The 14,341-nt window shown below is 41.9% G+C and overlaps 2 protein-coding genes across 4 annotated transcripts in view; both read right to left on the reverse strand.

Annotated features, from left to right (window-relative positions):
- LOC111955477 (deoxyribonuclease gamma-like) overlaps positions 1 to 3,986 on the reverse strand; it is a 13,530-nt gene extending 9,544 nt beyond the window's left edge. The window contains 4 exon segments of the mRNA XM_070436347.1: positions 1,737 to 1,826; positions 1,916 to 2,004; positions 2,723 to 2,784; positions 2,787 to 3,986. Coding sequence (XP_070292448.1) covers positions 1,737 to 1,826; positions 1,916 to 2,004; positions 2,723 to 2,784; positions 2,787 to 2,877 — 332 coding nt within the window. The 5' untranslated portion in view covers positions 2,878 to 3,986.
- LOC111982232 (muscarinic acetylcholine receptor M2-like) overlaps positions 1 to 14,341 on the reverse strand; it is a 452,193-nt gene that overhangs the window by 97,899 nt on the left and 339,953 nt on the right. The gene's annotated exons all lie outside the window — the stretch shown is intronic.

Raw genomic sequence — 14,341 nt, forward strand, 5'->3', positions numbered from 1 at the left:
TACTGCTCTAACCACTAGGCTACCTGCTCTAACCACTAGGCTACCTGTCCGCTCTAACCTCTAGGCTACCTGCTCTAACCACTAGCTAACCTGCTCTAACCTCTAGGCTACCTGCTCTAACCACTAGGCTACCTTTGCTCTAACCACTAGGCTACCTGCTCTAACCACTAGGCTACCCTGATCTAACCACTAGGCTACCTGATCTAACTACCTAGGCTACCTGATCTAACCCTCTAGGCTACCTGCTCTAACCACTAGGCTACCTGCTCTAACCACTAGGCCACCTGCTCTAACCACTAGGCTACCTGCTCTAACCTCTAGGCTACCTGATCTAACCTCTAGGCTACCTGATCTAACCTCTAGGCTACCTGATCTAACCTCTAGGCTACCTGATCTAACCACTAGGCTACCTGATCTAACCTCTAGGCTACCTGATCTAACCACTAGGTACCTGCTCAAACCACTAGGCTACCTGATCTAACCACTAGGCTACCTGATCTAACCTCTAGGCTACCTGATCTAACCACTAGCGCTACCTGCTCTAACCACTAGGCTACCTGATCTAACCACTAGGCTACCTGATCTAACCACTAGGCTACCTGATCTAACTACTAGGCTACCTGATCTAACCACTAGGCTACCTGATCTAACCACTAGGCTACCTGATTCTAACCACTAGGCTACCTGATCTAACCAACTAGGCTACCTGATCTAACCACTAGGCTACCTGATCTAACTACTAGGCTACCCTGCCGCCCCAATAAAGGGTGATGATGACTAGTTGTCATCCTGAACAGCCTGATGTTCTGCGGTAGCTAGTGTCCTGGTCTCACCTGAACGCAACCCACATACTGCTCCTGAACACATACTGGTCCTGTTAGCAGTGTCCCTGGTCTCACCTGAACACAAACACATACTGCTCCTGGTAGCTAGGTGTCCTGGTCTCACCTGAAACACATACTGCTCCTGGGTAGCTAGGTGTCCTGGTCCTCACCTGAACACATACTGCTCCTGGTAGCTAGGTGTCCTGTCTCACCTGAACACAAACTGGTCCTGTTAGCTAGGTGTCCTGGTCTCACCTGAACACAAAACACATACTGCTCCTGGTAGCTAGGTGTCCCTGGTCTCACCTGAACACAAATACTGCTCCTGGTAGCTAGGTGTCCTGGTCTCACCTGAACACAAACACATACTGCTCCTGGTAGCTAGGTGTCCTGGTCTCACCTGAACACAATACTGCTCCTGGTAGCTAGGTGTCCTGGTCTCACCTGAACACAACATACTGCTTCGTGGTAGCTAGGTGTCCTGGTCTCACCTGAACACATACTGCTCCTTGTAGTCTAGGTGTCCTGGTCTCACCTGAACACAAACACATACTGCTCCTGGTAGCCAGGTGTCCTGGCTCACCTGAACACACATACTGCTCCTGGTAGCTAGGTGTCCTGGTCTCACCTGAACACAAACACATACTGCTCCTGTAGCTTGGGGTGTCCATGGTCTCACCTGCAACACATACTGAACACATACTGCTCCTGGTAGCTAGGTGTCCTGGTCTCACCTGAACACATACTGCTTCAGGTAGCTAGGTGTCCTGGTCTCACCTGAACACATACTGCTCCTGATAGCTAGGTGTCCTGGTCTCACCTGAACACAAACACATACTGCTCCTGGTAGCCAGGTGTCCTGGTCTCACCTGAACACATACTGCTCCTGGTAGCTAGGTGTCCTGGTCTCACCTGAACACAAACACATACTGCTCCTGGTAGCTAGGTGTCCTGCCCAGCCGCTCACTGGTCACATAATCATACTGGTTCTTGCTGTTATGCCTGACAGAGAAGAGAAAAACCCTCTTAATATACACACCCACATTTACAACCTCAGAAAACATGGATATTTATGTGTGTGTGTGTTTGACCTGTTCAGTTCAGTTATCAGCAGCGGTATAGCTTTCTGTTTAGTGTCTCTCACTTCCTGTAGCAGGCACACATCACAACGAGACACGATCTGAAACACACACACACACAGTGGTATAACAGAAGTACACACACACACACACACACACACACACACACACACACACACACACACACACACACACACACACACACACAGTGGGATACATTTTCAGCTTTAATCTGGAAATAGAGGATGGTTTATTAAGTGTTTGGGTGTATATAAGGACGTTGTGGTATGGAAAGGTCAGCTCTCACACACCTCTCCTCGCATCGCCTCTCCTCTCCTCACTTCTCCTCCTCACCTCACCTCTCTTCACCTCTCCTCTCCTCACTTCTCCTCCTCACCTCACCTCTCTTATCCTCTCCTCTCTATCATGTCTGTACAGGTCTCTATGTCAGGTTCTGACTGCTTCAGTCATGAGATCATATGTCATCCAGGATCACTCACACACAGCCCTCTGATAAGCTCTGCTGCAGCCTGCGAGTGTGTGTAGGTATGTAGGTGTGTGTGTATAGCTGGTTGCCCCTCGTGTGTGTGTGTGTGTGTGTGTAGGTTTGTGTATAGCTGGTTTGACCTGCGAGTGTGTGTGTGTGTGTGTGTATAGCTGGTTGACCCTGCGAGTGTGTGTGTGTGTGTGTATAGCTGGTTGACCCTGCGAGTGTGTGTGTGTGTGTGTGTGTGTGGTGTGTGTGTGTGTGTGTGTGTGTGTGTGTGTGTGTGTGTGTGTGTGTGTGTGTGTGTGTGTGGGCACACATGAAAGTCTCACCCGTATAGTGGTGTGCATGACTTCAGTGTTGCGTGACTTGGAGTCTCCGAAGCTTTGGACTTAAAGGCACAAATCTTAAACCCTGAGGTCAGCTTCACCCCGCTCAGAGAGAGGAGGAAGAGGAGGAGGAGGAGGAGGGAGGAAGAGGAGGACATGGTGCCAACTGTGGAAGAGGCACAATCTTGTTAATCAGCCAGCCAGCCAGTCAGTCAGTGAGTCAGTCACAAAGTTATGTAGAAATCTCTCAATAATCATATTAATGTGTACCCTAAATCAGCGTTTTCAAACCTCTCCTTGTTAAATAGAAATCTCCATTGTTGTGTTGCTACCGTGCTGTGTTGCATGTGTTGCTACCATTCTGCGTTGCTACCCTTTGTTGTCAGTTGTGTTGCTACTGTGTTGTTGTCATGTGTTGCTACCATGTTGTGTTGCTGTCATGTTGTGTTGCTACTGTGTTGCTGTCATGTTGTGTTGCTGCCATGCCGTGTTGTCATGTGTTGCTGCAATGTTGTGTTGGTACCGTGTTGTGGTCATGTGTTGCTACCATGCTGTGTTGCTGTCATGTGTGTGTTGTTATGTGTTGCTACCATGCTGTGTTGTCATGTTGTGTTGCTGTCATGTTGTGTTGTCATGTGTTGCTACCATGCTGTGTTGTTGTCATGTTGTGTTGCTGCCATGCCGTGTTGTCATGTGTTGCTACCATGCTGTGTTGTTGTCATGTTGTGTTGCTGCCATGCCGTGTTGTGGTCATGTGGGCTACCATGTTGTGTTTGTCATGTTGTGTTGCTGCCATGCTATGTTATTTTCATGTTGTGTTGCTACCATGCTGTGTTGTCATGTGGTGCTGCCATGTTGTGCTGTTGTCTTTGTCTCTCTTTATATAGTGTTGTGGTGTCGTGATGTGTGTTTTGTCCTACATTTTTAATCCCAGCCCCTGTCCCTGCAGGAATCCTTTTGCCTCTTGGGAGGCCGTCATTGTAAATAAGAATTTGTTTTTAACTGACTTAGTAAATAAAGGTTCAATGAAATAAAAACATTTATTTGAACTATTCTACAGTTAATGAAACTGATGCTAACATGCTGCCAACAGTTTAGCTTCCTCCGTGTCCAACTACCCCATACTGGGCTTGAACCAGTGATCCTCTGATCAGAAACACAAGTAACCGTGCTCCTTGACAATGCCAGGGGTTTGAGCCACCCAATGTTCCCTCTTGGATGGCTCCATCCATGACACTTCAAGCTAGCTGTGGAGTGAGCTTATGGCAACGTCTTTAACTCTGCTACGCTAGCACACCTGATTACACTTCTCAACTAAATCCAGTGGACCCCTCCCAGGCAGACCGGTGGCCCAGGGACCATCCCAAGCAGACCAGTGGCCCAGGGACCCCTCCCAGGCAGACCGGTGGCCCAGAGACCCCTCCCAGGCAGACCGGTGGCCCAGGGACCCCTCCCAGGCAGACCAGTGGCCCAGGGACCCCTCCCAGGCAGACCAGTGGCCCAGGACCCCTCCCAGGCAGACCGGTGGCCCAGGGACCCCTCCAGGCAGACCGGTGGCCCCGGGACCCCTCCAGGCAGACCGGTGGCCCCGGTACCCCTCCCAGGCAGACCAGCAGCCCGGGACCCTCCCAGGCAGACCAGTCGCCCAGGGAATCCTCCCAGGCAAACCGGTGGCCCAGGCCCTCCCAGGCAGACCAGTGGCCCAGGACCCTATTAGCAGGTGCTTTGTCAAAGCCTATGTCAGATACTACAGAGAGTGTAATTGGCTCAATATTAGGAGTTAAGAAATAAAGTTGACATCATTAGAAAGATGAGATTCTCCTCTTCTCTACTGTAAACATTAGAAAGATGATATTTTTCCTCTTCTCTACTGTAAACTCTTAGACAGATGATATTCTCCTCCTCTACTGTAAACTCTTAGAAATAAGATATTCTCCTCTTCTCTACTGTAAACTCTTAGACAGATGAGATTCTCCTCTTCTCTACTGTAAACTCTTAGACAGATGAGATTCTCCTCTTCTCTACTGTAAACTCTTAGACAGATGAGATTCTCCTCTCTCTACTGTAAACTCTTAGAAATAAGATATTTCTCCTCTTCTCTACTGTAAACTCTTAGAAAAAGATATTCTCCTCTCCTCTACTGTAAACTCTTAGAAGATGATATTCTCCTCTTCTCTACTGTAAACTCTTAGACAGATGATATTCTCCTCTACTGAAACTCTTAGAAAGATGATATTCTCCTCTTTTCTACTGTAAACTCTTAGAATAAGATATTCTCCTCTTCTCTACTGTAAACTCTTAGAAATATGATTTCTCCTCTACTGTAAACTCTTAGAAAGATGATATTCTCCTCTTCTCTACTGTAAATTGTTAGAAAGATGATATTCTCCTCTTCTCTACTGTAAACTCTTAGAAAGATGATATTCTCCTCTACTGTAAACTCTTAGAAAGATGATATTCTCCTCTTTTCTACTGTAAACTCTTAGAAATAAGATATTCTCCTCTTCTCTACTGTAAACTCTTAGAAAGATGATATTCTCCTCTTCTCTACTGTAAATTGTTAGAAAGATGATATTCTCCTCTTCTCTACTGTAAACTCTTAGAAAGATGATATTCCCTCTACTGTAAACTCTTAGAAAGATGATATTCTCCTCTTTTCTACTGTAAACTCTTTAGAAATAAGATATTCTCCTCTTCTCTACTGTAAACTCTTAGAAAGATGATATTCTCCTCTCTCTACTGTAAATTGTTAGAAAGATGTATTCTCCTCTTCTCTACTGTAAACTCTTAGAAAGATGATATTCTCCTCTACTGTAAACCTTAGAAAGATGATATTCTCCTCTTTTCTACTGTAAACTCTTAGAAAATAGATATTCTCCTCTTCTCTACTGTAAACTCTTAGAAAGATGATATTCTCCTCTTCTCTACTGTAAATTGTTAGAAAGATGATATTCTCCTCTTCTCTACTGTAAACTCTTAGAAAGATGATATTCTCCTCTACTGTAAACTCTTAGAAAGATGATATTCTCCTCTTTTCTACTGTAAACTCTTAGAATAAGATATTCTCCTCTTCTCTACTGTAAACTCTTAGAAAGATGATATTCTCCTCTTCTCTACTGTAAATTGTTAGAAAGATGATATTCTCCTCTTCTCTACTGTAAACTCTTAGAAAAGATGATATTCTCCTCTTTTCTACTGTAAACTCTTAGAAATAAGATATTCTCCTCTTCTCTACTGTAAACTCTTAGAAGATGATATTCTCCTCTTCTCTACTGTAAACTCTTAGAAAGATGATATTATCCCCTTCTCTACGGTAAACTTAGAAAAAAGATATTCTCCATATTGTCTACTGTAAACTCTTAGACAGATGAGATTCTCCTCTTCTCTACTGTAAACTCTTAGAAAGATGAGATTCTCCTCTTCTCTACGGTAAACTCTTAGAAAAAATATATTCTCCATATTGTCTACTGTAAACTCTTAGAGAAAAGGATCCCAAAAGGGTTCTTCAGCTGTGCCGATAGGACAACACTTTTTGGTTTGAGGTACAAACCTTTTTGGGTTCCAGGTAGAACCCTTTTTGGTTCCATGTAGAACCCTTTTTGGTTCCAGGTAGAACCCTTTTTGGTTCCAGGTAGAACCCTTTTTGGTTCCAGGTAGAACCCTTTTTGGTTCCATGTAGAACCCTTTTTGGTTCCCGGTAGAACCCTTTTTGGTTCCATGTAGAACCCTTTTTGGTTCCATGTAGAACCCTTTTTGGTTCCAGGTAGAACCCTTTTTGGTTCCAGGTAGAACCCTCTTGGGTTCCATGTAGAACCCTCTTGGGTTCCATGTAGAACCCTTTTTGGTTCCAGGTAGAACCCTCTTGGGTTCCATGTAGAACCCTTTTTGGTTCCAGGTAGAACCCTCTGTAGAAAGGCTTCTACATGGAACCCCAAGATTTCTACCTGGAACCAAAAAAAGGTTCTTCAGAGGGGTCACCATAATGGGACAGTCGAAGAACCCTTTAAGGTTCTAGATAGCAACTTTCTTTCTAAGAGTGTAGGCAGGCAATTAAAAAACATATTTCGTTGTTGCTAATAATATTCATAAAAACATTGAACTAAAAATGATTTTTTTTTTTTTTTGGTTGCAGACTCCCTGCAGTACCTACATGGAACCCTATAGGGCCAGACCCCAGATTGAATATCCCTGAACTAAAATATACACAACTTCAGTCCCACACGGTTTAACGTTATAGTACCGTGAGACAGAAAGATTATGATGAAGATAAATAAATGTCTCCTTCAGATTCATACTGACACTATTATGATGTCATATTAATGTAGGAGTGTATAACACATTAGATCTGGTAGAAGATAATAGAAACCCCAAAAATATGCGTTTTTTTTGTATCATCTTAGAAATGCAAGAGAAATTCCATACATAGAGATAGGATTCTAGGTGTAATTTAGATGTTGTCCACAAGATGGCAGCAATGTGTGTGCAACATTTCAGACTGATCCAGTGAAGAATTACATCACTTCCCAACATTTTGTATCAAGTCTGCCAGGAGTTTGCCCGAACGTGCCGAATTGGTCAATTGATACATTTTCAAGTACATAACTATAGAGAACATACAAAAATGTTATGGTAATAAAAAATTCAAGTTTACACACTCCAAAGAATGTCATACATGATGGATCATTAGTTTCCCTACAGAAAATACACTAACCTTCACACATCTAGATGGCAGGGACTGCAGTGGGGTCAAACTGTAGAACCCAGTTTCTACATTTGAATATAGAAATTAATTTTTTCAAGCAAAACTAGACTACATTTTATCTCTGGGACCCTCAGGATGACAAATCAGAGCAAGATTACTGAATGTAAGTACATTATTTACCTTCAGAGGTAAATGTATCAAACCAATTGCCGAGATAAAGTGTTGTTGTGCACTTTCCTCAGACAATAGCATGGTATTTTTGTTGTTGTAATAGCTACTGTAAATTGGACACTGCAGTTAGATTAACAAGAATATTAAGCAACAACTGTCCCGGTTTATGGACACCGATCCTGTAGACTTTTGTCTAGCACTATTTTACTCAGCATGACGAAGAAGAAAATTACGAGGAAAGGAGAGAAATCACACTAAATCATCTTTATAACGCTCTTTCAGAATGCTGTGATTGGCTTGAATGTCTAGCCTGGTGCCAGATCTGTTTGGCAATCGGGCTATTGAAAGTCATGTTGAGTCACGTAACTTCTTCATACCTTCTCTCCAGTTTCCCAGCTAAGCTCTTGTTCCTCATACCTTCTCTCCAGTTTCCCAGCTAAGCTCTTGTTCCTCATACCTTCTCTCCAGTTTCCCAGCTAAGCTCTTGTACCTCATACCTTCTCTCCAGAATGTTCATGATGTACCTGCAACAACTGTTGACAGACATAGCTGGTAAATTCTCTCTGGCTATCTACTCTGATTTCAAAGTATTCTCGTCTGTGTGGCAGAGCGCAGAATAACTGACGAAGTTACGAACACTCAACATCCGTTGAATATGGCCAGTGTCAGTAAACGTTGGCAAAAAAAGCATAATTAAATTGTTGCCAGCAGTACAGTTAGTCACCAACACTCTAGATAACATAAAAACAGCCTAACCAGCTCTGCTAGGGCGAGTAAAATGGTCAGAGTGGTCACTCTCATTTGTGTCTGGAAGTAGCTAGCAAGCTAGCCAACGTTAACCAGTTTGCTTGGGTGCTTGACTGCTAGGACAGAACGCTTGGATGAATCCTAATCCTTGGCCAGATCATCATGTTAGAGTAGCGAAATAAATCTGGTCCATGAAGACTACCTACAGTATCTAAACTGGAACAACTCTCTCACTAACAGTTGATATAAATCTGGTCCATGAAGACTACCTACAGTATCTAAACTGGAACATACTCTCTCACTAACGGTTGATATAATCTGGTCATGAAGACTACCTACAGTATCTAAACTGGAACACTCTCTCACTAACGGTTGATATAATCTGGTCCATGAGACTACCTACAGTATCTAAACTGACAACTCTCTCACTAAGGTTGATATAAATCTGGTCCATGAAGATACCTACAGTATCTAACTGGAACACTCTCTCACTAACGTTGATATAAATCTGGTCCATGAAGACTACTACAGTATCTAATGGAACAACTCTCTCACTACGTTGATATAAATTGGTCATGAGACTACTACAGTATCTAAATGGAACAATCTCTCACTAACGTTGATATAAATCTGTGTATGAAGACTACCTACAGTATCTAACTGGACATCCTTCACTAACGGTTGATTAATCTGGTCATGAAGACTAACTACGTATCTAACTGGAACAACTCTTTCACTAACAGTTGATATAAACTGGTCCATGAAGAACTCCTAGTATCTAAACTGGAACACTCTCTCACTAACAGTTGATATAAATCTGGTCCATGAAGCACTACAGTATCTAAACTGGACAACTTTCTACACACTTGATATATCTGGTCCATGAAGACCCTACAGTACTTAACTGGAAATCTCTCACTAACAGTTGATATAAATCTGGTCCATGAAGACTACCTACGTATCTAAACTGGAACACTCTCTCACTAACAGTTGATATAATTGGTCCATGAAGACACCCTACAGTATCTAACTGGAACACTCTCTTAACAGTTGATATAAATCTGGTCCATGAAGACTACCTCAGTATCTAAACTGGAACAACTCTCTCACTAACAGTTTTTAATCTGGTCCATGAAAGACCTAACAGTATCTAAACTGGAAACACTCTCTCACTAAGTTGATATAAATCTGGTCCATGAAGACTACCTACAGTATCTAAACTGGAACAACTCTCTCACTAACAGTTGATATAATTGGTCCTGAAGACCTACAGTATCTAAACGGTGGAACAATCTCACTACACAGTTGATATAAATCTGGTCCATGAAGACTACCTACAGTATCTAAACTGGAACAACTCTCTCACTAACAGTTGATTAAATCTGGTCCATGAGACTACTACAGTATCTAAATGGAACAACTCTTCACTAACAGTTGATATAATTGGTCATGAAGACTACTACGTATCTAAACTGGAAACTCTCTCACTAACAGTTGTATAAATCTGGTCCATGAAGACTACCTACAGTATCTAAACTGGAACATCTTCACTAAGTTGATATAATCTGGTCCATGAAGACTACCTAAGTATCTAAACTGGAACACTCTCTCACTAAGTTGATATAAATCTGGTCCATGAAGACTACCTACAGTATCTAAACTGGACAATCTCTCACTAACGGTTGATATAAATCTGGTCCATGAAGACTACCTACAGTATCTAAACTGGAACACTCTCTCCATCACGGTTGATTAAATTGGTCCATGAAGACACCTACAGTATCTAAACTGGAACAACTCTCTCACTAACAGTTGATATAAATCTGGTCCATGAAGACTATTACGTATCTAAACTGGAACAACTCTCTCACTAACGGTTGATATAAATCTGGTCATGAAGACTACATACGTATCTAAACTGGACAACTCTCTCAACGCTTGATATAAATTGGTCCATGAAGACTCCATACAGTATCTAAACTGGAACAATCTCTCACTAACAGTTGATTATAATTGTCATGAAGACCTACAGTTTCTAAACTGGAACATCTCTTCACTAAGTTGATATAAATCTGTCCATGAAGACTACTACAGTATCAAACTGGAAACTCTCTCACTAACGGTGATATAATTGGTCCTGAAGACACCCACAGTATCTAAACTGCAACTCTCTCACTAACAGTTGATATAAATCTGGTCCATGAGACTACCTACAGTATCTAAACTGGAACAACTCTCTCACTAACGGTTGATATAATCTGGTCCTGAAGACTACTACAGTATCTAACTGGAACAACTCTCTCACTAACAGTTGTATAAATCTGGTCATGAAGACTACTACAGTATCTAAACTGGAACAACTCTCTCACACAGTTGATATAAATCTGGTCATGAAGACTACTACAGTATCTAAACTGGAACAACTCTCACTAACAGTTGATATAATCTGGTCCATGAAGACTACTACAGTATCTCTAAACTGGAACAACTCTCTCTAACAGTTGATATAAATCTGGCCATGAAGACTACCTACAGTATCTAAACTGGAACAACTCTCTCACTAACGGTTGATATAATTGGTCCATGAAGACTAATACAGTATTCTAAACTGGAACAACTTCTCACTACAGTTGATATAATCTGGTCTGAAGAACTACCTACAGTTCTAAACTGGAACACTCTCTCACTAACAGTTGAATAAATCTGGTCCATGAAGACTACATACAGTATCTAAACTGGACAAACTCTCTCACTAACGTTGATATAAATCTGGTCATGAAGACACCTAAGTATCTAAACTGGAACAACTCTCTCACTAACAGTTGATATAAATCTGGTCCTGAAGACTACCTCACGTATCTAAACTGGCAACTATCTTCTACATACAGTTGATTAAATAATCTGGTCATGAAGACACCTACAGTATTCAACTGGAACAACTCTCTCACTAACAGTTGATATAAATCTGGTCCATGAGACTACTACAGTATCTAAACTGGAACAACTCTCTCATAACGTTGATATAAATCTGGTCCATGAAGACACTCATACAGTATCTAACTGGAACAACTCTCTCACTAACGTTGATATAATTCTGGTCCATGAAGATACCTACAGTATCTAACACTGGAACAACTCTCTCACTAACAGTTGATATAAATCTGGTCCATGAAGACTACATACAGTATCTAAACTGGAACAACTCTCTCACTAACAGTCAATATAAATTCAAGCACTTACAGATTGGATTAGGTCAGAAAAAAATAGTATTATCTTTGTGTAGCATTATCAAAAACAATGTACATGTGAAAACACAAATATTGAAACAAACAATCTTTAAAAACCTACCTGCAACAGAGCATACTGGGAAATATGACAATGAGGCCCCTCCCACATAGATTGAACGCCCTGTCCTCTGGATACTCTTAATGAAGTTAAAAGTATTCTGTTCCAATGAACGCCAGTCATCGACACTAACTCCAGGGACCATATAACTCTCTTGAGGGTTGAGGTAACTCTAATTTCAATTATCCTTAATTTACTGAGGCAGAGAAATGTAACGCACACACACCCCACATACAGGGCCTTCAGAAAGTATTCACACACCTTGACTTAAAAATATATAATTTTGTTTTACAGCCTGATTCTTACATTTATTACATTGAAATGTTGTGTCTCTGGTCTACACACAATACCCCATAATGTCAAAGTGGCTTTTAGACATTTTTACAGATTAATTAAAAATGAAAAGCTGAAATGTCTTGAGTCAATAAGTATTCAACCCCTTTGTTATGACAATCCTAAATAATTCAAAAGTAAAAATGTGCTTAACAAGCCACATAATAAGTTGCATGGACTCACTGTGTGCAATAATAGAGTTGAACATGTTTTTTTATGACTTCCTCATCTCTCTACCCGACACATACAATTATCTGGAAGGTCCCTCTGTCGAGCAGTGAATTTCAAAAACAGATTCAACCACAAAGACAAGAGAGGTTTTCCAATGCCTCGCAAAGAAGGGAACCTATTGGTAGATGGGTAAAAAAAAGAAAATACAGACATTGAATATCCCTTTGAGCATGGTGAAGCTATTCATTACACTTTGGATGGTGTATCAATACACCCAGTCACTACAAAGATACAGGCATCCTTCCTAACTCAGTTGCCAGAGATGAAGGAAACTGCTCAGGGATTTCACCATGAGGCCAATAGGGACTTTTAAACAGTTACAGAGTTTACACAACAACACATCACTGAGTACCGCTCCTCATATTTTCAAGCATGGTGGTGGGTGCATCATGTTATGGGTATGCTTGTCATCGTTAAGGATTAGAGTGCATGGTGGTGTCTGCATCATGTTATGGGTATGCTTGTCATCGTTAAGGACTGGGGAGTTTTTTTAGGAATAAAAAAAACAATACAGCTAAGCACAGGCAAAATCCTAGACGAAAACCTGGTTGTCTGCTTTCAAACAGACACTGGGAGACAAATTCACCTTTCAGGAGGACAATAACCTAAAACAAACATGCCAAGACGACATTGAATGTTCCTGAGTGGCCTAGTTACAGTTTCGATTTAAATGGGCTTAACAATCTTGAAAATACTTGAAAAAGGGCTGTCTATCAATGATCAACAACCAACTTGACAGAGGTTGAAGAATTCAAAAAAGGATCATGTGCAAATATTGTACAATCCAGGTTTGCAAATCTCTTAGAGACTTACCCAGAAAGACTCACAGCTATAATCACTGCCAAAGGTGATTCTAACATGTATTGACTCAGGGGTGTGAATACTTATGTAAATTATGTCATTATGGGGTATTGTGTGTAGATGGGTGAGAAAAAAAATCTATTTAATCCGTTTTGAATTCAGGCTGTAACACAACAACATGTGGAATAAGTCGAGGGGTATAAATACTTTCTGAAGGCCCGGAACCTGAGTCACCTCTATTACACCCACTGCTCCTTAGCCGAATGTACTACAACAGACGCTGTACGAAGGAGAATCACAGTGAAACACTATGGGCCACCTCATGTCTGTTAAATACTGATACCTCGCTCCTTCTCTCACACACAACCACACAAAAAACACTCTCGCAAGAAACACATTGGACACACTAAAGGAGACCGGAGTCCCATAACTTTTACTATATAATAGTGTGGAACAAATTCTCCATTGACGTTTAGTATATAAATACAGATGTGGGACGGAGGCTAAGAATTAAGGTTAACAGAGGAGAGAAAGACGAGACACACACAGATAAATTACATTAGATTCTGTGGTCTTACTAACTTGGTGGAGTCGGCTTACTTCCTTCTTCCTGGTTCAAGAGAACACTGCCCCGCTGCTACACTCTCTGTCCCACCCCACCCCTCTCTGCTTCCTGTAGGAGGGGTCGCTGCAGCTGACGAGTTCCATAAAAACACACACACACACACACACACACACACACACACACACACACTGAAACCTGAGTTGTTGCAGCCTCCGTCACTGCCTCACTGTCAACCCAGCAGTATGAAGAGGGTTCAGATTCACAAAATAACAAGTCTGTACAGTAGTTAAGGAAAAAATGGCAGTTAAGAAAAAATGTATTCTTAAGAAAGTTTTGTGAATCCAGAAAAGCAAACTGAAGAGAAAGAACATGTTTAGCAACTTCTTGTGGAACGTTACAGCTTTTTAGTTCTGAGTTGGTTATATGTTTATCTGTGTCTCGTCTAATCTTGTTCCCCCTCTCCGGTGCTCGACGTCGCAGGTCTACTAACCACAGTCCTTGCAACCTATTATTACGCACACCTGGCAACCCTCATTACCACACCTGGAAACCCCCATTACAACACCTGGTAACCCTCATTACAACACCTGGCAACCCTCATGACCACACCTGGCAATCCTCATGACAACACCTGGCAACCCTCATTACAACACCTGGCGACCCTCATGACCACACCTGGCAATCCTCATTACCACACCTGGCGACCCTCATTACCACACCTGGTGAC

The sequence above is a fragment of the Salvelinus sp. IW2-2015 genome, linkage group LG3 (genome assembly GCF_002910315.2).
Source record: "Salvelinus sp. IW2-2015 linkage group LG3, ASM291031v2, whole genome shotgun sequence".
Classification (NCBI taxonomy): domain Eukaryota; kingdom Metazoa; phylum Chordata; class Actinopteri; order Salmoniformes; family Salmonidae; genus Salvelinus; species Salvelinus sp. IW2-2015.